Source organism: Myotis daubentonii, chromosome 11 (genome assembly GCF_963259705.1).
Source record: "Myotis daubentonii chromosome 11, mMyoDau2.1, whole genome shotgun sequence".
Classification (NCBI taxonomy): domain Eukaryota; kingdom Metazoa; phylum Chordata; class Mammalia; order Chiroptera; family Vespertilionidae; genus Myotis; species Myotis daubentonii.
The window spans coordinates 54,502,510-54,526,818 of NC_081850.1; the positions used below are offsets into that span (position 1 = coordinate 54,502,510).

General features: G+C 55.1%; 1 protein-coding gene across 7 annotated transcripts in view; it reads right to left on the minus strand.

Moving 5' to 3' along the window:
• Positions 1 to 978: 978 nt before the first annotated feature.
• Positions 979 to 24,309, minus strand: part of SHB (SH2 domain containing adaptor protein B) — a 124,930-nt gene continuing 101,599 nt past the window's right edge. For 3 of the 7 annotated variants that reach the window (XR_009447669.1, XR_009447670.1, XR_009447672.1), the window contains 2 exons: positions 23,156 to 23,362; positions 1,677 to 1,810 (listed from right to left, as the gene is read on the minus strand). Coding sequence is in view for 2 of the 7 variants with exons in the window: in XM_059657403.1 (XP_059513386.1) it covers positions 1,627 to 1,810 (184 nt within the window). In the remaining 5 variants the exon portion in view is untranslated. Of the gene's footprint in view, positions 1,811 to 23,155; positions 23,363 to 24,309 lie in introns of all 7 variants that reach the window. The other 4 variants (XM_059657403.1, XM_059657396.1, XR_009447671.1 and 1 more) reach the window with 2 other exon arrangements.

Below are 24,309 nucleotides of genomic sequence, written 5' to 3' on the forward strand. Positions count from 1 at the left end.
CCCACGTGCGGGGCCGTCACCGAACTTCCACTCCCCGCGGACCGGTGGGGCAGGCGGGACGGTGGGCGCCTAGTGGAGGCACCGAGACTGGAAACGTCTTTCTGGCTGCGGATTCTTCTGTTTCTTCCATCCTCATTCAGCCAGTGTGGCCGTGAGGAGGTAGGGGAGGAGGGGGCTGAGTAACAGCAGCCTGGTCTGCCCCGAACATGTGGGGAGAATCCCTGCTCCCCTCAAGGGCAGGGACGAGACAGAGGGGAGTCTGTGTGGGAGTGTTTTTTTAAAAAAAATATATTTCTTTATTGATTTCAGAGAGGAAGGGAGAAGGAGAGATAGGAACATCAATGATGAGAGAGAATCATGGATCGGCTGCCTTCTGCACGCCCCACACTGGGGATTGAGCCTGCAAGCCGGGCATGTGCCCTGACTGGGAATCGAACCGTGACCTCCTGGTTCACAGGCTGACGCTCACCTGAGCCACGCCGGCCGGGCTGTGTGTGAAAACAGCGGGTGGCCAGCAGGGCTCACGTCCAGGAGAGTCAGGATTTGCTTTCTCCCAGGAGCAGGATGACAGCGAGGAGCGAGGCCATGTAGAGACAAAGCACTGGCCAGGATCTGCCAGCCTGGGCTCAAGAGCCTCCTCTGCTTATGAGCTGTGACCCTGGGCGAGTTACCTTCCCTCTCTGGGCCTCCTTTTCCCCGTATGTTAAATGCCTCACAGGGTTGCCAGGCCAAATAATGGGAGAGTCTGGTTATTGGGTCAACATTTGAGGTGACCATGCTGGAGCCTGAACGTGGATCTGGCTGCACCCTCTGCAGGTTGACTCTCAGGGGACAAAGCCAACTCCTCTGCCCCACCCACTGCCTCAGCCCTGCGCTGGGCTCTGCTTCCTCCCTCCCACCACCCATGCTCAGGAGACACGCCAGCGGTGAGCACTGGCCCCTCAGAGACCCTCTGTGGTACAAAAAAAGGGATGAGAATACATATTAAATGACTATTTTATTTACACACCCTAGTCATAAATAATTGAATCCTCTTTTGACCGCACAATGATTCCTTGAAGATCTAATGATTACACCAAGTGATAAAGTGGATTAGAGGGCTTACTCACATCTGAGTGTGACGGATGTGCGCACACTCACACACACACACACACACACACAGACACACGCACACCAGAGGGGAGGCAGGACTCCAGGCCTTCCAGCTCTCCCAGCACCAGCGTTTGGCTCCCCACACCGGTGGGGCCCTGGTGGGAAAACTGTGCTCCCCGCACAGGTGTGAATTCCTGACAGCGGGAGAACAAAGCAAAGCGCTGCAACCCAGGCGGTTCCCTCCCCTCGGAGCTGCTTGCCTTTGTTCATCCTGCAAGGCATCTCTTTGGATTTGCAAATATTTTAATTCACAGAAACTCAAGGAGGGGGTGGGGGTGGGGGCTGGGGTGGCTTGTGGGCCGTCCCTCTGTCTCTATCCAGGCCTTTCCCAGCCCCCTTAGTGGCAACAGCATTCTAGAGACATGCAGTGGTGTGCCAGTACCATACACACGACACGAACTGGACACGCTGGTCGGCGGGGGCTCCGGCTCCTCCAGGTCTGGGCCCTGTCAGCGCAGGGCGAGGCTGGTCCTCTCACAGGGTCCGCACAGCCACCGGGTAGAGGAGGGACAAGTGCTCAGCACCTTTGATGGGCAGCTTTCTGGTGGTGTAGTAATGGATGACTTCTGGGACACTGTCGAACGGGGGGCTGTTCTGACCCAGAATGTACTTCTCTTTGGTTTTGGCCAGTTTCATGTGCATAAAGCCCTGGTTGCTCCTGTGAACAAAACACAGAGGGTATTAGGATCTGCAGGATGACAAAGGCCAAGGCAGCCATACTGCTCAGGCCCAGGGGACAGGTGCAGGAGGGCTGAGGGCCAGGTAAGCAATTTCTCAGAGAGCCACTCGAGATTTAGCTGTGAACAGCACATGTCACATATTCACACGTTACCTGGAGAACTACCCCTCTGGCTCAATCCCTGCTAAGGTGCAAAGGTTCCTTGCTGAGATCCCAGCCATGAAGTACCTCTTCAAGTCAAGACCAAAGCCCAGGCCCAGCCAAAATGCAGCTGTGCCTAAGAGCTCCCCTCGTCCCAGCATCCAACTACGAACCAGCAGCAGACACTGCTGCAGGGGAGTCTTTCCACCTCAAGACCGAGGGCCGTCTTCCTGTCCCTCATGCAGTCATGTATTTAGTGTGAGTCCCTGATGCCCAGACTAGTGGGCAGGCAGGAGTCATCACCCCCAGTTTTCAGATGAGGACAAAGTGTGGCAGGGATGACGGGCAGTAGGTGGGGCAGAGGGGTTTGCTTTGTGCCATTCAATACAGCATGGAACTGTCACTGGGAAGGGACCGCCCAGCTGGGACTACATTTCCCAGCTTCCCTGCAGCACTGTACCCATGTGATTAGTTTTAGCCAATGGAATAAGGGAAAACATTTGCTCTTTCTCAGAGCTGCACCGGGGTAGGCACTCTCCCCTCTTCCTCCCTCTGCTCAGCAAACCCTGCCTCCTTCTCCAAGGCCCAGCTTGAGTGTTTCCTCTGCCGGGAAGCCTTCCAGGCTCCCCCAGGCAGAGCTCTGTCCTCTGCCTGCACCGAGGACCAGCACATGATGAAGGATCATGCCTCCATCTGCACCTGCTTTCTTATATTATAACTAGAGGCCCAATGCACGAAATTCATGCAAGAGTAGGCCTTCGCGGCTGCGGCTGCCTTGATCTTTCCCTCGCAGATGCGGCAGCTGCAGCTCCAGCTTCGTCCCGGAAGGAGGTCCAGAAGGATGTCCGGTCTAATTAGCATATTACGTGTTTTTTTTAATTATAGATTACTTATCCACCTTCCGAACCTGGGACCCTTCAGTCCAGTTAGGGCCCGAATTCCTAAGAATTCCAGAGTAAGGTCTGTGTCCACCGTGCTCAGCACCTGCTAAAAAGGGCAGTGGGCGGGCTCCTTGGAGATCAGAGCACAGCCCTGTGCCCCGTGCCCCTTGCAGCCTGCCAGCTGTATCAGCAGGCTGGGTGGGGTGCAGCTCAGGGACTGTGGGGGCCATGCTGCTTCCACCTGGCCGAGAGGGCCTCTCCCACCTCCCACCCAGGGCCCTTGCCACATCGGATCTCTCACCCCCACCAACCTGCCTTTGCCCAGGTTGCCCTTTTCCTGCCCACTCAGTTCCAAGCCTGGCCCTTATGATTTTGCTGCCACATCTGTGGATGCCGAGGTCTCCAAAGCACAGTCCAATATACTGAGTATCTGCCACTTAGTGAGGAAGCTGGGGCTCCGACCTCCTGCCACCTCCTCCAATTATCGTGTCTGGACACTGATAATTTGTGGCCAGGGTCTGGCGTCCAGGAGACCAAGGCCCACCCCTGGTGAGGCCGAGAGCTCCATGTGGACACAGGTTTCCTTTCTAAGCTCCGGCTCTTCTAGCGCTGGCTGCGGTCCCGGGGGCACTGCGGGCTTGCACACCTCTCCCAGTCAGGACTGGGCTCCCCTCGCCATGAGCGCCTGTCCTATTAACGCGTCAATTTGGACTCCGGGACCATTTTCAAATGGGCAGAGCAAATGCTTAATGAAGTGCAGGCACTGAGCAATACATCTGCTCGTAATAATGTATTTAGAGATGTCACCCTCGGCTTAAAGGAAATCGTTTGGAGAGCAATTATGTTTCAAGAGAGAATAATTCCTGTAAAGAACTGAAATTTAAATCAAGATTTTTTAAGGCTGACAATGTTCTAATTACAGAGCCTGTGGCAAGTTCTGCTCCGCAGTGAAGGGTCATTTCACTGGAGAATTGCCTCCACACATCTGAGAAGCAGGAGGCGCACTTGCTTAAGCTGTTAGGAAGGAAATGGTGTGCGTGCGATGAAAAATGTATAGCCCCCTTCAAGCGAAGACTCGGCCACCCACCGCACTGGAGACACCGTGGGCCTTTGCCGGCCTGGAAAGGACCGTACTTCTTGAATGAGGCTAAGGAAACAGGGAACAGTTAAAAAAGCTTGGGGTGAGTGTGGGGAGAGAAGGGGCTGGAGCTGCAGGTGAGTCCAGGCTCAGGCAGGGAGGGGCAGGACCTCGGGCACATCATGCTCCTTAGTGAGTTGAGTGGAGTGTTTTGGGTGCCAGACCATGCTCTCACACACCTATGGCTGGGGTGCAACGCGTAGGGTGTGTGAGACAGGACCGCAGCAGCTGGCCCCGAGCGAGTCTGCACCAAGGCTGGCGCGCAGGCACGCAGCTGCAGGGAGAGCCGACTTAATGTTTAAGGAGATTAAGGGAAGTAACTCACATGGGTGAACCGGACAGTTTCACACAGGTTGTCATTAGAACATCCAGCAGGGGCCGTGGCCGTGATGGTGGCAACAGCTGACTCAGCCAGAAATGGAGGCAGTAGTTCCCGTTCCCAGGCCACGGGCCGGCACGGCCACCAGGTATTAGAGATGCGACATGATGTCCCCCTCACCAGACATGGTGCATGCGAGGCAGGGAAGCTCCTGAACTCCCTCCTGACCCTCCAGGCCTATGGCTGACGCTTGTATTTCAGTGCGTGCTAGGTTATAACCGAGCCAGGCTGTGCCAACGGGCAGGCCAGTCATGAGGTTCCGCAGAGAACTCAGACCCTGTGCCCAGCCTCAGCCCGTGGCCTGGCCATTCCCTGGCACAGGTTGGAAGGCCAAAAGCCGGCCTCCCCACAGGAACCCCTGCAGGAGTGGCCGTCCTCCCGGGCTCAAGCACTGTGCCCTGTGGCTGTGCCCATCCCCCTGGATCCCTGGGGAGCCTGACTGGATGGTCTCCGAGGCGCTTCTGGGCCTACGGTTCTGGATTCCCTGTGTGCAAGCACAATCTCCGCCTACTCCCCGAAGGCTGCTTACAGGAAGGGGCCTGAGGGCAACCACACCCCCCTCCACTGCTGCCCGTGTGCCCCTGTCCTACTCTCACTGGGCACTTCCTGTGAGCCAGAACGTGTGCTGAGCACGGAGGCTCAGTGGGCAGGAGGCTGACCCCCAGCCACACGGCGGCTGGCAGTGGTGCTGCTGCTTCCCCCGCTGCAGGCCTTTCCCAGAGCCCTCGCTCCTGACCTCAGCACCATCCGCTCCAGAGACAGTCCCCAAGGCGCCGACGCTGCCCGGCTGATGGCGGGTCAGAGGCAGCACGGGCTGGCAGGGAGAGGCCATCTCAGGGACTGGGGATGGTGTGTCCCGGCCGGCCGGTGCAGCCCCGGCACGGAGGTGACCCACCCATGGGGCCGGCAGGCTCCGAGAGGTGAGCAGGCTTTCTTTCCGAGACAACCTGTCAAACCTCGACTCATGCAAAGGTCAGGCAAAGCCTCGTCAAAACACACCCAAGAGCTGTGCTGTCACAACGTGTCCTGATTGGCCACAGGGTTGCCACGAGATGCCACCTAACAACAGCTGAACATTTAAAAACAGCTGCCAGACATGCTGTAGACTCACAGAAGACATCAAGCACAGGGAGAGAAAAAGTTAAAGCTTCCTGGGGGACCGGGGATGCACCAGACAACCAGCAGGCACAGGGATGCTCTGCCGCTCGGACAGCGGCCCTGGAGCCAGAGCGGCCTGGGGACCATCTCCCTCGCCCTCCTGGGGCACTTTGGTGGAAACTGAGTTCAGAGATAGCAACACTCTGGCCCGATGCACACAACAACGAGGGCGTCGGCTACAGCAGAACCCAGGGCCCTCGAGTCCCGGCCACCCACCTCCCCACCCTCCCTCTGGAAAGGCAGTGGTCCCTGGGGAGTTCAGACAGGCTGCCACCACCTGTCCAGCTCCTGCGCCAGCCCTGTCTCCTTTGATAGGACATCTTGCGAGAGCAAAGCCACAATCAGGGGTGTCTCTGGTGGCTGACCTGTCTAATGAGTCTCGTAAGGCTCTGAGGCGGGGGTGCTGGTGCTGTCAGGGCCTTCATATCGCTCATTATCATCACAAAAAGCACCTCCTCATCACCAGGATCATCAAACACGCCTGGCGCGCCAGCCTAATAACAGGCCCCACCTCGTCCCATAATCACGGGCTTTAATAAAACATCACTCAGCCCGCAGCTGCCGGCCCGAGCAGGGCGCGAGGCCTCACCTCTCGCTTTTAGACCTAATTGCTTGATGCATATTTCATGAAGAATCCCGGGTAATACTTATGTTAAATCGCTTCTTTTCATGATGAAATTACTTAAAAACACTTGCATATAATATTTATGTGGGAGAAGGCGAGGAAAGTGCCCTCTGGGACTAGCGTGCAGCCCCAGTGGCAGGAGTCTCTGGTTCACCCTGTCAAAGGCAGTTGGGGAGCTGCTTTCTTGACGGGGATACCCTCTTGTCCAAGATGCCCCAGAACATTGTCCCTGGCTCCCCTCCGCCACTGCAGGATGAATGACACCGCACTGGCACTGCTTGAGTCCCCACTGTGCGCCAGGCACCAAGCTGAGCCGTTGCCACACATTGTCTCACTTGAGCTCACAGCAAGTTGCTCAGTTGGTGTAACTATCACTGTTTACAGGTGGGGAAACTGAGGCTGGGGGAGGTCGCGGGCCTTGTCTCACGGGACACAGTGGGGCCAGGAGGTCAGTCTGTCTGTCTGACCCTGAGCCTGTGTTCTCTTCTTAGCCCGTGGACAGCATCCAGGGCCCTGAAGTTGCCGCTGTAGCCTTGTCTTCCATCCATCCACCCAGCAGTTATCTAGTGAGGGTCTACCCGGAGCCAGGGAAATGCAGACCTCTGGACTATAAGCTAAGCTCCCCAGGGCAGGCTGGTGGCCACTCCACCTTGACCCCTAGTGTGGCCCAGCCAGTGTGGAAGCTACCTCCTCCGAGGCCAGACACCGTGGCTGCTTTGGTGAGCACTGGTCCCAGGACGCACCAGCAAGGTTCTGCAGAGCAAGCTTAGCGAGGGACACAGCCATGGGGAGCACCCAGAGGGTCCCAGCTACAGGGGGACAAAGGCAGATGCCTCTTAAATCAGAAAGATCTTGCTGAGAAGACCACAGGGAAGGGTAGGTCAACCCTTCCTCTTTCCTTGGGATTCTAAAGGAAAGCATTCCTGGGCTACTGAGCTGGCAGCGCCCCTGCCCAGGCCTAAATAACAAAGCATGACCATGAGACAAGTTCCCTCCAAAAGCCATGGTTTTCCTGCCAGCCCAGGCCCTGCCCACTCTGGGGCCCAGTAGATCTCTAAATGGGTGCATTTTTTGGTCTAAATGGACCTCCTCTTGTGGAGTCATTTTAATTAAACATGAATGTTACATGTTCAAAGATTCCTGGGGCCAGATCTGTGAGAGCAGAGATTGAAAGAGACTGTACATTTGAAATTCACTCGACAATTGGTTGCAGGGGAGAGAGCTGTCACAGGCCCCCGACCTCCATGAACGCACAGCAGCCAGTGCTCACTCTCAGAGCCAAGGGAACACCACCCTGTGCTCAGCTCGGACAGGGCACGAGACCAGCCCGACGGGCCCTTCTGCCCCCACAGGCGTGCACTCGAGCTGGTGAATATGGGCGTGAACGGAACCAGTGGAGAGAGGGGCTCGCTCTAGGTCTGGCTCTAACGCTGATCTGCTGTGACCTTGGCAAGGGAGCTTCCAGAGGGACCTGGTCTGGAGGGGGACCTGGGCAAGATACCTCCAGCCTCTGAGGCCATGTGGGGGCCTGCAAAACAGGCCTGCCATGAGCCCACCCCACTGTTGGCCATGCTGCCTCTGCAAGCAGATGGCTCCAGGGTTCAGGCAGTTTCCTGCCCTCCCACCTTCTCTTCCACCTCCAAGGAGAGGGGATATTTTCCTGGGTCTGTAGAGAAACTCTCCTTGCCACACCTATGAGCAGGTGCAGCCCCTCCAGAAACAGTCTGTGTGCCTGCAGAGACGTCTGCTCTGAGGAGAGCACTGGGCCTGTGGCCGGGGAAATACCCAGATCTCAAATGACGGGGCCTTCAGAGGACAGATACTTCTTCGACACCTCCCGAGGGCCTACCGTGTGCAGGCTAGCATGTGCACATGCTGTGAACTTCTAACACAGGGCCTGGAAGCCACCGCTGCCCTTAGTCCACACTGGACCAACCTGTGGCTTCACAGAGAAGCAGGGCTGGCATTGTCTGGGCAGATGAGAAGACTGAGGGCCAGAGGGAGAAGCAACTTGCCCAGGTCACAGTGAGAGGCCAGCAGGGTCAGGGTCAGCACGGGAGTAGTTCTTGCTGTGTGACAGGCTCTCTCCAACGGCGCAGTGCATGGAGTGGGGGGTGCAGAGGCCCCTTCCAGCCGAGATTCGAGAGTCCAGGGGGTGGGGGAAGGGGCTTACAAGGTCACACAGCAAATGTCTGCACATCACCTTCTGCCTTCGGAAACAGCCTTGTCATAGTGACAAGCCAAAGACACATAAGCTAGGTTATTGCAAACTAAGGCCTAAATGTAAACGCCACTGAGCCAAATGACTTGATTTACAACCAAATAATTAGATTTCAATAAATGCACCGGCGGTGATTAGCCTTCCTGAGACACCTGGGCATTTCTCAAGCTCCACGTTGGCGGCCCAGGGTGAGGGCCTTCAGTAAATCATGACGAAAGCTGTCTCCAGGCAGCAGGAGAGCTGGCAGGTGCCTCTCCGGCAAAGATGGGTACGCATAAAGCTTGCTTTGTGCCACACAAAGCAACAGGCAGGTCAAGATGAACCCACTGGGGCAATTTTCTCAGGAGAAGACTAACAAAGTGTCAGGCAGGAGGATTTTAATGATCAAGGCCGACAGTGTGGGGAGTGAGCTTCCCATTATGGGAGGTGTGCAAGTGGGAGGGTAATAATGCTTGGAGGTCAGCCAACTGCACATGAAAACTACAAGGGGAGGGGTGAGGTATGGGTGGGAGGTGATGGGAGATACGCTGTCAGAGCTTTAGGAAGGGGAAAGAGGGTCTGTGCAGCACCGCCCCCCGTCGCCCTTTAACATTTAATTGAGGACTTTTCTAGGAACACGAAGGCCCTTTGTGTTTGGGATAGGTGGGGCTGGTGGTGGTGGTGGGACTGAAGTTAGATACCTGGGTTCAAACTCTGATCCCACTGATGTCAATGGCTGGGCAAGTCCCCTCTCCCTGGGCCCCCAGCGTCCCCTTTTGGGAAAGGTGAAGGGGGTCCCCTCCAGTCTAAAGTTCTCAATGAGGGACAACCCGAGGGTGGGGGCCACCCAGGCACCAGCCAGGAGGACCCCAGGCAGTGCAGGATGCAGGAGGAAGGTGGGGCAGCACTGGGCACAGTGGGTTCCAGGCTTGGGGACCGCAGGATGACAAAAGCAGGCCTCCTCGGGCCGGTGCCAATGGGATGGACAGGAAGCATTCAGGCCCAGGGTGGTCCTCCTCCTATAGGACAAGCGCCTCCCAGCCACACTCTCCTGGGAGCAGTGGTTCTCACCAGGCAAGTCCCCCTTCTCCTGGGGATGCTGGGCAATGTCTGGAAACAGGTGCTGCTGGCATTCAGGTGGGAGCCAGGGATGTCGCTAAACAGCCAATTCTCTATATAACAGTCCTCAGAGCAAAGAGCAAGCCAGCCCCAGTGCCAGCAGTGCCAGGAGGAAAGCCACACCCCCCACCAGGTGCCAGTGCCTCAGCTTCACCTACGAAACGGGAATGCCAGGAGGCCACCCTCACGGCAGCTGTGAGATGTGAGACCTTCCCCATGAAGGAAGCGTGAACATTTGGTAAAAGCTGGGTCACCTGGCTCCTTATTTAAAGGGCTTAAGAGACAGAATTTGCTAAACAGCTTGGCTGCGAAGTGCTCCAGGCTGTTCCCAAGGACCAGGCGGCCACCCCCCGCCCAACCAGCAGATGAAGGGAACACGCACACCTGTTGGGCAAAGCGAGTCGTGGGGGTGAGCACCAGCTGCCGGAGAGGACTTTGAGGGGCGCATGGGCTTTTATAGGTAAAGGGGAGCTGGAAACCTGGGGTTCACCCTGGGGAGGCGGGGAGTGACACAATGGGGCCCTCCTGGGTGAGGACAGCAGGACAACTCCAAAAGACACAGGGCAGGACGCACCATGTGCAGACCTGGGTGACCCAGGTCCGGGTCTTAGTCCCCACCGTGTCCCTTGTGAGCTGCGCTCAGTTTCCTCATCTGTGTAATGGAGTGTTCACCACCTGCCATAAGGGCTGTCCTGAGGCCTGGGATGGACAGTGCATGAGCAAGCAGGGCAGGTGCTGAGGCTCAGGGGTCTGACATGCCCGCCCCCCGCCTCCCGGCTCTGCAGGAGCCTGTGTACAAGTTGCTGCCCATCTGGTTTGTTTTGTTGCCCAGGCAGAGCACTAAGCGTGTCTGCCCGTCTGTCTGGCCTGTTGTCCATGGCCATGTTGGCAGCCCAGAAGCCATGGATGGCCAGACAGCCTCCTGGCTGGAGCAGGAGGCCTGGGGTCCGGCCCATCTCTGTCGCTGGGAACAATGGGCAGGGTGTTTACTTTCTGCGATCAATTTCCCCTACCATCAAGCAGTACTGCAGACACTTGAGAGCACACTGTTCCACAAGGGGGTCCACATGAACACACAGAACTGAGGAGGAAAGAGGTTTTTTTTGTTTAAATATCCTGGTCATAGACGGTCTATGGCATTTATTAAGAGGCTACTGTGTGTATTGCTCAATATAGTCAACATTTCTGAGGGAGACAAGCTACTAAGCGAACTTTTGAGTCCACTGGTTCCCTGTCCCCATTTTACAGGTGACACTGTGTCCAGGGGGTGGAGTTTGCTCTCATTCCCCAGAGAATCAGGGGTCGGAATGCCCCCTCCCCCGCCTCACCGCTGTGCCACCAGCTGAAGGGGACTCTGGGGCACTCCAGTGGGTGTGACAAGTGGAGAGTGGGGAAGAGGGTGGGTGTGCAGGAGGGAGAGGAAGCTGCAATCCCCAATGACCATTCTCATCCTTAAAGCACGATGTGTACCCTTACCACCCTCCTGCAGGCTCCTGTCCTAGCGGGGGCTTCCCTGCTAACTGACCCAGGGCATTCATTAGCACAGCAAGGAAGGGGGCTCACCCACAAAGCAGTTTTACTTAAAAAAAAAAAAAAAAGGCAAAGAAGGGAAATCCAGAGGGACCTTTACAAACTGCAACTTACAACACACCTACCTGCTCAGCACCCTGCATCTAACCCAGCCGTGGGCAAACTACGGCCCGCGGGCCGGATCCGGCCCGTTTGAAATGAATAAAACTAAAAAAAAAAAAAACAGAAAAAAAAAAAGACCGTACCCTTTTATGTAATGATGTTTACCTTGAATTTATATTAGTTCACACAAACACGCCATCCATGCTTTTGTTCCGGCCTCCGGTCCAGTTTAAGAACCCACTGTGGCCCCCGAGTCAGAAAGTTTGCCCACCCCTGACCTAACCCGAGGACATTGCTCTCCTCCCTGTCAGCCACCCAGAGCCCTGGCTGATCACATGACTGACAGTGGTTCTCAGTGGAAAACCTCCCAACAGCCCTGGGGGCCTGGACCTCAGTTTCTTCATGTGAAATGGGGAGCAGTTTACAATGTTCTCTAAAGTCTACTGGAAGCAAGCGAAAGTGCTCTGAACTGGACACTGGGGACCTAGCCCAGCCCTGGCTCCTGTCCTCTTGGGCCTCAGAGTCCTCCTCTATACAAGGAAGGGACGGGGTAGATGACCACCAATGAAGCTTGGCACTTAGGAGATGCTCACGCCACAGGATGGAAGGCATTACTGACTACTCAGATGTTAAACAGAAGGACTCACCTTCCTTACAGACACCCCAGAGTCCCAGGGTTGGAAAGGAGTGCAGCTCACTCAAAAATAGCCTCTCCACATGTGCCCCAGATGCTCACATCAGGCCCCGGGGCCTTGTCAAGCCAGTGGCTCCCAGGCCTATTTGGAACCAGAATCTGCTTTGAATATGCTCTCCAAGAGATGCTGATGGACATTCACATTTGAGAACCACCTGATTCTCTGATGATGGAAGCGCCTTTGTAATATTCACAACATTTCCCATCCAGCTTTTGTTGCTTACTCCAGTGCCAGGGAGCTTATTCTCCCCCACACAACCCTCCCAACCTTGGGCGGCTCTGCCTGTGAGCAAGTCCTCCCAGGATCTGAGCTGAAGTGTGACCCACGCAGCTTAGTGATGGTAGCCCCGCCCCCAGCTCGGGGCCCTGAAGGCCACAGGTGCCCCTTCTGCCCTGGGGAGGCCCCTTAGAAACTGGAAGATGAAGAGGGAGCAGACCTGCCCTGCTTCTCTCTCTCCAGCTGTCCTCACGGGGCAGACTCTCCTGCCCCTTCCCACGCTGGCCGCGCCCTCTGCCCACTATCTCGCATACACTGAGGACAGTGTCCTGCGGGTCTGTCCCTCTTAGCCAGCACCCCTGTCTGGATATGACTCCACCATCAATGTGGACACCCAACATCTTTACACAACTCCTTTCTGGTGTCCACTGACCTCCTGAGTCCACCTCTCTCTTCTACCTCCTCCCCGAGTCCCAAAGAACAGGACCTGACTGAGAGGCAAGTGTTGTTGGGTAAGGACAACTCACCTCTTGACCAAAACCAAAGGGGCACCAGCCCGAGAACATTAAGGAGCAAAGCCCACTGGCCTTGCCTCACTCACGAGGTTTGCAAATGCAATTCTGAAAGGTCACGGTCAGCCCTTAGTAATCTGGGTTCTGGAGGGCGCCTGTCTCATGTTGGGCATTCATTCCGGCAGCTTCTTGACAATCTCTGTCCACAGGGTGGAGAATTCTCTCAAAATTAAATCTCTGGCTCTTTGCTCCCTAATGAAATTGATTTCTGTCTTGATACACAACAAAGCTTTCATTTTATTATCTGGCCAGGGTTTGACCACATTAATTATAGTGGTTTCTTTTCCAGTGTGGCTGCAAGGAATTGAGTCCCCAAAAGTTACTATCAGAACTGATTGCTTTTTGAAAGCACAGCTCTTACCACAGTCCAACAGCCAATCCTAGATTCTTCATGGAAGATTTTCCTTTGGTTAAGGCTGGAACAATTCAAGACAGGAAAAGTATTTTTCTAGCCTGAAAACCTGAACTCAAAGTAGGATTATGCTAATGTCTGGAGACTGATCTGGAAATCTGGGTGTGCCCAGAGCATGCTATCTCATGGTTTTACCATCATCTGTGTCAGACCTCAGATGCTGCTCTGAGTTTTTAAGCATTACCACTGGCATAATTCTACCCGCCTAAGAGGAGACACACTGCAGAAGCCTGTTCAAATCAATGTCTAACACCAGGTACTGGGGACTGCAAAGAGTCCACCTGGCACTATGCAAACGTGTGTTTCCCGGGAGGCTATGTTCAGCCCGGGGGGGTGCACAGGTTCAGTGTCAGGTGGAAATCACGGCACGTCAGGCGGTGGGAGGAAATGGTGGACAGGAAGAGGACTGGGGCTGCAGAGTGCAAGCAAGACCAAGGTAAGCCCCTCTGCCTCTCAGCCCTTTTCCTTGAGGACAAAGTGGGGATGCTGTGGGGAGCAGGAGAGAGCTGTCTGGGACTTCAGAGTTTACGAGGCATGTCTCTCTGTCCACAATATTATTGGTCACCTGGGCCAACGGAGGGCTTATGTGGAACAGACAGTTAAAAACTCAAGTTGGGACCACAGGGAGAGGGGATACTGCAGAAACCTCTTCCTCGAATCCCAAATGTAACCACCCTACCTTGCTGTTACGTCCCCCTAAATTACTACTGTTCTCCAAGGCCCTGCTCAAATGCCACCTCCTCCAGGGGGCCTTCTAAGATGCCCCTGGTCTGACTTACTTGCTTCCTCCCTCACTTATTCTCTGCCACGCCTCTCTCCATCACGGCACTCACCTACCTGCACCTCCCCCTACTCAGACTAGAAGCATCTGATGTGCCTTCATCTGTCTTCCCACTTGGTTGAAGGCCTAGTGTGTGACAGGAACGCAGCAGTAATAGCCACACTGCTGACTTGTTCGTCAGCCCTGCCCTGAAAGTCTGGGCTAAGAATGTGGCAGGCTGGTCCCCAAGCCGCCTAGAGCTGTGAGCAGCATGTGGGTTTCCAAAAGGAAAACAGCAGGGGGAGAAAGGTTCTAATTAAAGCATTTCTAATAAGCCAGCTTCGCCAACCCAATTGTTTCTGATATTCCTCTTGGGCAAAGAAATCATTTTAAAAAAATCATTAAAAGTGGCAGAAAGCACCCATGGCTGGAAGGAGGATGGTGGCTGCTCAGTGGGCAGGTGTGAGGCGCTAAGAGCCAGGGCGGAGTGGTCCCTGCCGCAGCCAAGCTGAAGAGTGTGCAGGAGTGTGAGGGTCACACACACAGCCAAACATTTTTATAGCTTTAGCATCTGAACTGTGGGAACAAAGACAAGAGCTATAAAATCTGACATCCAATTTTCTAAATCTGCCTCAAATAGCAAGAATGATTATGGATAAAAAGGGACAAGAAACTACACAGTGCTATGAGGCTCGGAAGGGTAATAACCCCAGGATGAGAGTCAAGGCACCTGGGCTCCGCCAGCAGCTCGCTGCGGGACTTTGGGAAGGGCCTCTTCCCTCCTGTGCCCGTTGGCCCACCTGAAAGCCAGGGTCTGGACCTTGATGGTTCAACACGCTTCTGGCTGTCAGGGCCCGAAGGGGAACAGTGACCCTGCATCTTGGGATTCTGCTAGATGAAGCTGTTGTTGGGAGCTCCGCCAATGCCTGTAGGTGGGGGCTGAGCCTGTTTCCTCTGGGGGCTCTGAGCTGTTTACCTAGCTCTAACTAAGCAAGATAAGACCACAGGCGCTTTCTTGGGGTAAGCACACAGCTCTGCAAATAACCCCACCTACATTCCTAAACCTCTTCTGGTTTACAAAGAACTTTCACTTCCGCTGTGTCCCTGAGCCTGAGGGCTGCGAGGGGCAGAGACATGAAGCTACTGGCTGGTGACCCTCACAGATGGCGGAAGCAGTGGGACTCAGGCTCTGGTCTGTCTCCACGTGGCTGCATCCATCTCCACGTGGCTGCCCTTCACTGATGCAGATACAAGGTCTGAGTCTGTCGCCATGGCCTGGCCCTGTCCCTGTCCCTGCAGCACCCCACATGCTCTCCCCAAGTCCCCAACCAAGCCATTCCCAGATGGCTTTTGCAAAAATATTATTAAATAAGTCATATTAGCAAGATGTTAGGAATGTGATTGGAAAGAAATGTTTTTCTCATTTGGAGACCACCCAGCGCCTCAGAAAGGAAGCTGTCCCAGGGCATGAGAGGTTTCCTGGCGACGGAAGGGCAGCTGGAATGCTGTTCCTGGCGGGCGAGCTACACAGGCAGACTCATGCGGCTGATAGGAGAGAATTAAAAACCAGCTGGAAATGTAATCGGGGTGGCTCAGCCACTGGAAGGGACCAGGGTGCTCTCTGGGGAGCAAAAGTCAACACTGAATGCCTGGCTGGGACAAAGGGGGAGACCCCAGTCCACCAGCAGGCACGTTTGGCACTCCCAGGCTGGGGATGCTCTGGAGATGGGCTGCCAGTGAGAGCACGGGCACCTCTTGCCCCTGGGTTAGGGGCAGTGGTAGAAAGAGGGCAGCTAAGTTAAGGGAACATGTTTTTCTGGATCTTTTCAGAACTGACCATCCAGGTTGCAGGTGGCGACACCACCACTCATCCGTGTTCAGAAATCTGGAAGGGTCCTCAAATCCTTGCTTTCTCACCCTCGTCAGTTCTACCACGACACGTTCTCCTTTCTACTCCCACGGCCCTGGCCCTTCGAGGAACTGGGACACCCCCCTCGCAACCAGTTCTTCCCTCCTGACCCACCTTCTAGACACATCCATGGTCAGATGGGGCTCCTGAAAACCTCCCCCCGGCCAGCTGTGCAGGCCACCACCATCCCTGCTGAGCAGCTTCAGCCCCTCTCTCTGCCACCAGACCCGGGATGCTCCCAGCTTCTGCTGCTTGAGGGTGGGACCCAGGGAAGAAGGCGACTCCCGCAGTTGGGCCACTCATCCCAACACTGTCACTTCAGAGCCAGGCCGAGAAAGCCCCAACATTCTCAACTCCAACAAGCAGAGGGAAGGGACGGGGGGGGGGGGGGGGGGGGGGGGAGGTCTTTGGCCTTCTACCTGTCACCACTGCCCTGGGACAGGTGCCAGAGAAATGCCCGTCAATGGGCTTGTGCCAGGTCCTGCTCAGCACACCTGGCTTCGGTCCTGGGGCCTCTATCCAGATATCTGCTGGGGCCCTGACGGGAGGAAGGCAGGGTGTTTCTGCTGGGGGGAGGGGGGGAGGGTTCCAGAGGACAGGAGGAGGGCACTGGGCTGCGTTAAAATCCCAGCTTTGCACTCACTCGCTGTGACGGTGCGATCCTTACTCCTCTCACCACATCCTATTACAGCGGGAAAGCTGGCTCTTTATAAGCACAAGCAGCCATGTCAGGCGCCCGAGGTAAGCCATCTCACTACAGCATCTGAGCAGCCCGAACTGAGGCCCCCACGGCTCTGAAAATTGTAACTACAACGGGGCATTCCCTCCAAATCCGCCCCTCAGGAAGGAAGGCCCGTGCCTGGTCTGCAGCTCAGGAGCCAGTCAGAGGTGGAGTCAGGATTTGAACCTGGGTCCTCCCCTGACCCCCCAGAATCACCAAAACACCAGGTGCGGAGTCCAGGAGAGGCACCGTGTCAATGGTGAGGGCGGCGTCCTTGAAAATGTTGCACTACTGGCAGGAATGATTTCTCAGTAACTCTGAGTACAGGGACACGTCATCTATTATTCCTCACTGTGTCTCTCGATGGCGCATCCTTTCATCCTGCAAGGCAGGACCTTGCACGTTCTGAAGTTCACGGTTTCTGTTTAGTCCCCTGCAAAGAGTGTGTGAGCAGCCTGTCTTGCCTACAGTAGCAGCTCCTGATTTCAGCATTTCCATCAATCCCTTTAGAACAGTGGTTCTCAACCTTCCTAATGCCGTGACCCTTTAATACAGTTCCTCACGTTGTGGTGACCCCCAATTTCATTGTTACAAATTGAACATAATAAAAGCATAGTGATTAATCACAAAAAACAATATGTAATTATATATGTGTTTTCTGATGGTCTTAGGTGGCCCCTGTGAAAGGGTCGTTCGACCCCCAAAGGGGTCGCGACCCACAGGTTGAGAACCGCTGCTTTAGAAGGAGAAAACACGCCACACACTAATTGAACAGAAAGTTCATTTTTCCTCCTCCAGCCCTAAAAGGATGTGAAACCCTCCATGCAGGACAGCAGAGATGAGGACCCTGCCCCGTCGCAGGCTGGCTCAAATGCTGCCAGAAACAGGGCCTGGCCGGGGAGCCACGAGGTGGCAAGCTTCTCTCCCTTCTGGGGCCGCAGTTCCTCCACGTGCACCAGGCACAGGGCTAGGTGACCTAAAAGGTGTCTTCCTGTCCCCTAAATCCCAATATTTCTATTCAGTGTACTTCATGTACCATAGCTACCCGGGCTTGCCTAAAAGCTTCCCCATAAGCTAAGCAGCAGACCAGATCAAGTTCTGGTGAGAATGCATCTTCGACTCATGTCTGAATTCATGGAGGAAGAGCTAGAGGGGCAGCAGGACAGTGAGAAGGACAAAAGGAATCCCTGTTGAGGTGGTCATCCTCTCCAGCTTCTCATGAGGAACCAGGAGATCAGAGAGGTTAAGTGACTTGTTCAAGGTCACACAGCCAGGAAGAGAGAGGCCTGGATTTGAGTCTAGCTCTGTGTGACTCAAAGTCTCAGTTATAGTGATGCAGGATTTTCTCGAGTTGCAGCCTGTATAAACTCTAAACTCCCACCACCACAAAGGGGAGAGGATGTGGGCTGGACAGACTTCTAAGTCAGACCTAGGCAATCCGCAAGGCTCTGGATCATACAGAGCTCTCTCCTCAACCTGTGGCTCTCCAAAGTCTATAACAAAGACAGTGAGCCACCACTCACTGAGCACTGACTGCATGCCAGGCACGGGCTAAGCACTTCACATATACTGCCTCTTCATTGGCACACCTGTAAAACCCATTTGATGAGAAATGGAGGCTCAGAAATGTTAAGTGCCTTTGCCACCCTGCTAGTAAGTGGCAGAGCTAGGGTTCAAGAACCCAAGCCAGGCCGATTCAGAGCCCATGTATTCTGCTGCAGAGCTGCCTCTAGCCTGGGACGGGGGAAGAGGAGGGTGCTGGTGGTAGGACAGACTGTCAAAGCCCCTCTCCCCCATCACACGCAGGGCTGAGCACTTCCACCCTCAAGTCTCTCACCATCTCCTGCTACTACTGTCTGCCTGGAGTCGAAGTCAACTACCCCTGTGCTCGTCTACCTGAGCCACCCTCTCTACTTCTTTGGCATTCCCCCTTCTCCAGCCCTCACACCCACCTGGCAGCTCGGAGAGGCACAGGGTCAGAGGGTCAGGGGGACAGTCGGCGAGGAGCCCAGGGCCCCTCTCCTCAGAGCTAGGCAGTGCCCTGGCTGCACACCCCTGCCTTCCTTGAAGCCTTAGTCTTGGGGGTAGGGGTGGGGAAAGGGTGACGGACGACGGAAGTGCAGGCTCTGGGGCTGGAGGGTGTCCTGTGCAGGGAACCCCACGATGAATGGAAGGCCCTGCTTGGTTTGAGGACCTGCCCTGGGGGGTCACCCGCAGGAGCAGGCAGCCACCATGAAGCCAAGTGTTTGGAGCCTCAGATGTTGGCCCCACAAGGGGTGCTTGGACGGCAGAGGGAAGTGAAGCCTGTGCTCCCTGCTGATGGACGAAGGGCGAGCTGCTCTCCTCGCTCCCTCCCCTCTCCCCCTGTAAACCTTTATTATTTCTTGCTCCTGGCTGTCAGCAGCAACAAACTAAGATTAATCACTCGCCCGCCTGCCCAGACCCAGACGTGCCTACTGTTTGAAAACTCTCTCCTTTACTATATAAATCAATGAGGGGAGAGAAAGAAAAACAGTTCTACCAGGAATATACCTCCCGCCTGCAGCCCTCAGTGCCACGGGTCCCAGCTACACCCACCACCCTCCACTGGAGCCCAGGAAGCATGTGCTGGTAGAGACTGACTGCCCAGCAGTCACTACAAACCCGCAGCTCCGAGCAAGAACCAGCCGGTGTCCTTAATGAAGTCGGATAAATTGCCCACCCCTCCTCCCCTACTTGAGAAGAGTCGGGGCCTTCTCAGCTCCTTGGGCCCCAGGGGAAAGGCACCGCACCCTAACTGTGGGGGCCTTAACCTGGAAGCAGATGTGCTGACTGAACCCAGACTCGGTCTATGGGCACAGGGAGAAGACACTCGCCCTCATCCAGGTGCACACACAGCTTGGACGCACCCCTTTTGGCCCCCCCGGGCTCTTGACCCGGCCCAGTGCTCTGTCCACTCTGCTGCCTCCATGGCAATTTCTAAAGGCTCTGGGAAAATTGGGAGAAGCAGAGACCAGCGTATATGGAGCAACTATTGTGGGCCCAGGGCGAGGCATACCTGGTTCCAGGACTCCCCTACAATACCAAAATCCGAGGATGCACCCTTATATACAATGGTGTAGTATTTGCATACAAACTACCCACATCTTCCCATATACTTTAAATGATCTCTAGATTATTCATAATACCTAATACAATGTAGTGCTATGTAAATAGTTGTTATACTGTATTATTTAGGGAATAATGACAAGAAAAGAAAGTCTACATGTTTAGTACAGACACCATCTTAGGCCTGACTACACAGTAAAAGTCGGCAACAGTGTAACATTTCCCCCAAAATATTTTCTATCTGTGGTTGCTTGAATCCATGGACGTGGAACCTGCAGATACGGAGGACCGACTATGCGTCTTACAACGGCTTGATGAAAGTGAAAACCTACAGTTTTCCAGGAGATGATCGGGGAAGTAAAGTCACTTACCTAACATCACACAGCAGGTAAAAGGTGGAGCCAGGATTCAAACCCGGGTATCTCTGACTGCAGAGCCCATGTTTTCCCCTTAACATCCTGGAAAGGGCTGCCCTGGATCTCCCCTTGGAATGCCTGCCCATCTTCCAGCCTCTTGGCATATTTGTGGGCACACGGGGGCAGAAGCAGTGTCCCTTCCTTGACAGTACTCACGGTGCACCTTGGGTCACTGAAGGTTCTAGAATACAGCTCTGAGGACATGACTACACCCTGCTCAAAACCTTCAGGATGCCCCTGCCCTACAGGCTAGAGCCCCATTTCCTCAGCCTGGTGACTAGGACCTAGGACCGTACCCACCAGGTGTTATTTGTTGTTCTTGCCCAAGATCTGCACTTCCCAGCCTGTGCCATTCCCTCTGCCTGGGCTGCCCTCTCTGCCCCGTCCCAGGTCTAAGCCCTGCTCATCCTTCTCCTCCCTTCCTCTGGTCCTCCCCTGTCCCGGCCCCGAGCACCTACTGCCTTGGGTAGCCCTAAACACGCTGTTCCTCGACTTATGATGAAGTTATGTCCTGATAACCCATCGTTAAGTTGGAAGTATGTTAAGTTGAAGATGCACTTAACACTGCACTGTGAGTATGGGTGCTTGACGCTCTGACTGCGAGCCTGACTAGCAGCTGTGGCTCGCTGCCGCTGTCCAGCGCCACAAGAGTATCGTATGGCATCGCTGGCCTGAGAAAAGATCAAAACTCACAATCTGAAGTACGGTTTCTCCTGAATGTGTGTCACTGTCATAGGATCGTAAAATCAAAAAACCTTAAGTCAAACCTCTGTAAGTCAGGGACTGTCTGTCTGTGAGTTACAGGTATAAATATCCTCCCCTCTGGCTATGAGCTCCTGTAGGGCTGGAGCCCAGGAGGTAAGTGACACTGTATGGGGCAGAGCTTGGGGTGGGGGTGGGGAGTGGGGGAAGTGTTGAGGAAGGCTCCTGAACAGTTAAACCCGAGTTGCACCCTCATGGAAACAGGCCAGACCCCAGAAGCCTCTCCTGAGGTTAGCACTGGACCACAATTGCAAGGATGCTGTGCACTCTGTCTTTGGGGACTTGAAAGCTGATGACCCTTTGTTGAGGGCTCCGAGGGGTCATCTCCCCAGCTGGGGGTGGGACTCTCACTGCCTAAAGAGAGGTGCGACCGGGCCAGGAGGCCTAAGAAGTGCGGCTCTGTCTCCCAGGCCCGGGCCCCATGCAGGCAGAGGCCGCCCGCACACAGGGAGGGAGGCCCTGGCACTCACCCTGCTCCCGGCCCCCCAGCTGCAAGCCCTCCAGCTTTGAAGTTCTGTTTCCCTCATCTTCTCCAGATTCCTTTGCAAAAACTCATGGAACTAGAAGTTGCAAAAAGCCATTCATAGTCCAAAATGCCTGAAGAACTCTTTTAATGAGATTTTTCAAGACTTTTCATCTCTTTCCCCTACTGCCTGCCTTCCCAGGCAGGAAGCTGTGTAGAGTGTGATGTTTGTGTGCCAATATCTAAAGGCTCAATCCTTTGCTTCCAGAGGCTGCAGTGAGTGCACACAGGGGGTCAGTGGTTAATGCCAGGGCCAAAGTGGCTGCTGGTGCCTGAGCGGGAGCCTAAGGGTCTGAGCTCAGCCAGGCCAGGCTGCAGATGGGGAAGAGGGAGAGTTCTTCAGGGGAAGGGGATAGCGCAGTGTTAAAAAACCACGAGGTAGGATCTTGGTAAGATTACTTCAGAGTTGGGGGTGTCTGCCATTGAGGGACCTGAGAGGCAATGGGTGGGCGATTCAGGTGCCATCTTGGATTGTTACGGATGCAGAAGTTTTTGGTGGAGGGGTAGGTGGAGGGCAGCTTGGGCCTGCACAGGGCTCTGTCTAGTCCCCACAGTGGGAAGCAGTCGCCATCTCTAATTGTCAGTGTGTCAACTGCCAGCTGGGGAGCCTTAGGTCAATCTGAGTCCACTATGGGTCTGTCTCCCCACCCAGGAGCAAAGGGACTGGACTAGGTGGGCGTCTCAGGTCACTTCCAGGTTTGACATCTGATGACCTTCTGACCTGGTATCAGGAATGCTTAGGAGGGGGTGGGAGTCCGCTGCCTCCACTCCAGCCTTGGCAAGGTCATTCGGCTGCCTCTACCTACGATGAGGAAGAGGATGTGAACTTTGCCCTAGGCACCCCGTGGGACCATCCAGAGCAAAAGCACAGGAATATAAGGTGCAGGGAAGCAGGGTCATGTGGAAGTGGGGTTTAAGCTCAGGACCAGTGCCTGAGAGTGGACCCTGCACTTCAGTGGCCCCGTCGCTAAGAACTGAGTCTCAGCTTCTCTGAGAGGCACGGGTCCTTGCAAGACTCTTCTGCACCTCCTGGGCTTTGCCTGGCTGTCCCCGCACCTGGGGTCCCACCAGCCTGGGGAATACCTACCCTCTCTTTAAGGTTTGAGCGCACCTCCCCCTGTAGCTTCTCCTGACCCCCTGTGGCAGAGACTGCTATCCCCATCCGTGCAAGGCCCTCCGTGCAGACGTGTGTGCAACATGGCCCGGGATGAATGGGCCGCACTGTGAGCTCTGCAGCCTGGCCAGGCTGTCCTCACCTTGGCGCTCACTCTGTGGCCTTGCCCAGTGCCTGGTACAGAAGGTTCTCATAACCATCTGCTGAGAGAAGGACGGAAAGGGTGGAGGGCTCTGTCCTGAGGCCAGACTCCCCCAAGTCCTCCTCACCCTACAACACTCTCACGTCAGGAACTAAGGTTTTAAGAAAACATAGCTGGGATTCCAATGTCAATTTGCACCACACTCCTGACAACACCGTGCATGGAATGCCACTCCCCACCCTGCCCCCGCCAGCCAGGCCTCGGGAACCTGAGAGCCCTCACACCTCATGGGGGGCCTGGCAAAGCTGGCACTCGCCCCAGGCAGCCAGGATGTTCAGTCCCAGTTCCACTGATGGTCTGGTTGGTTAATACCAGGTGTCACTCGATGGTTGGCAAACACACTGGTCATTGGGAATGGGGCTACTTTGGGAAGCAAGCCCACTTTCCCTTAGCCAGCTGCCCTGCCCAGCCATGGGATGGCCTAGCTGACCTCCCCAATTTTGGACTCCCTCAAGGGAAAGCTGACTAAGCTGACCCTTCTCTGGCCTTTGGGATCTAATGGCTTTAGACAAACATGCAAAACTAAACCCTCTTCCTCCTCCAGTGTCTGTGGGTTTGACAGCAAGCAGAGTGTTCTAGCCGGAGAGGTGCAGCTAGAACACTCCAAGGGCAAAGAGTGGCTGAGCCCACACACAGGAGAGATCTGGGGAGTCAAGAGACACCTTAATGTCAGAGGTGAAGGTGTCCTCAGCAACCATCAGTCTGTCTTGCTCTGGGCAGATGAAGATGCTGAGCCCCAGAGGGAAGGAACTCGCCAAGGTCACATGGTGAGCAGTAAGTGGCAGGACAGGACTCCTGTCCAGGACGTTGGACAATGGGTCCCTTCTGTAGCTCTTAAGAATGGCCTTCAAAGAAGATACAGGGCTGACCTGGGAAAGCAGGGCAGGGTGGGAATAATGTAAATAATGTTTACACGGCACTGGTTGGGCTATAGATGCTTTCTGTCTGTGAGAACACGATACCACCTCCACCCTAGGCAAGGATGAGGACGCGAGGATGCTGAGGCTCAGAAAAGTGACGTGATTGCCAAGCCCACAAGACCAGGGAGTGGGGCAGCCTGTCCCCTGCTTTCTCCTTGCACCCAGCCTAGCCCCTGGACTACAAGCTTGTTACTGTGAGGACCGTTCAAGGTGCTGTCCATCCCTCAAGAGTGGTCCTACTATCTGGCTTTCATGGAGGAATAGCTGGGCCTGGCATGGGGCATGCCATCCCCTCCTCTCTGGTACATTCAATCAGTCCTCTTGAGAAGTCCCCTCTGACCAGGCCCCAGACAATGGGATACAAGGAGGAATGAGATTCCTGGAGGAACTCAGAGCTGCCAGTGTGATGGTTGCTGTGCTGAGGAAGCTCAGAGGGTGGGCAGGCTGCCTGGGTTGGCAGGAAGGGTGGTGACCAGGAAGTCCCGCCTCTGAGGCTACTGGCTTCCTACCCCAGAAGAGCACAATTCACCTGGAGACAGGACCGTGGAGATCTGGGAACTTCACTCATGGGCACCTGGGTTGCTAGGTTACCACAACAGCAAGGGAGGGAGAGGGGCTGCATGGAGTGGTGAGAAGTTGAGGACCCCTGGCCCTTGTCAGCATGGCCAGTGGTGTGTACCAGTCCCCTGCTACTCCACTGACCGCCCTCCCAGCCCCGTTGCTGTTTAGCTTATCAAATTTTCCTCAGCTGCGTCACTGACCTGCTTCTTTAAGCTGCCGGGTCTGAGGGTGGACAATAAAGTGCACAGGCGCCGTTTGTCCTGAGTGCCTCCCCAGCTGGTTAGAAATCCCCTCCACTCCCTGGCAAGGTGGTCGGCCAGCCCTGGTGCACACCC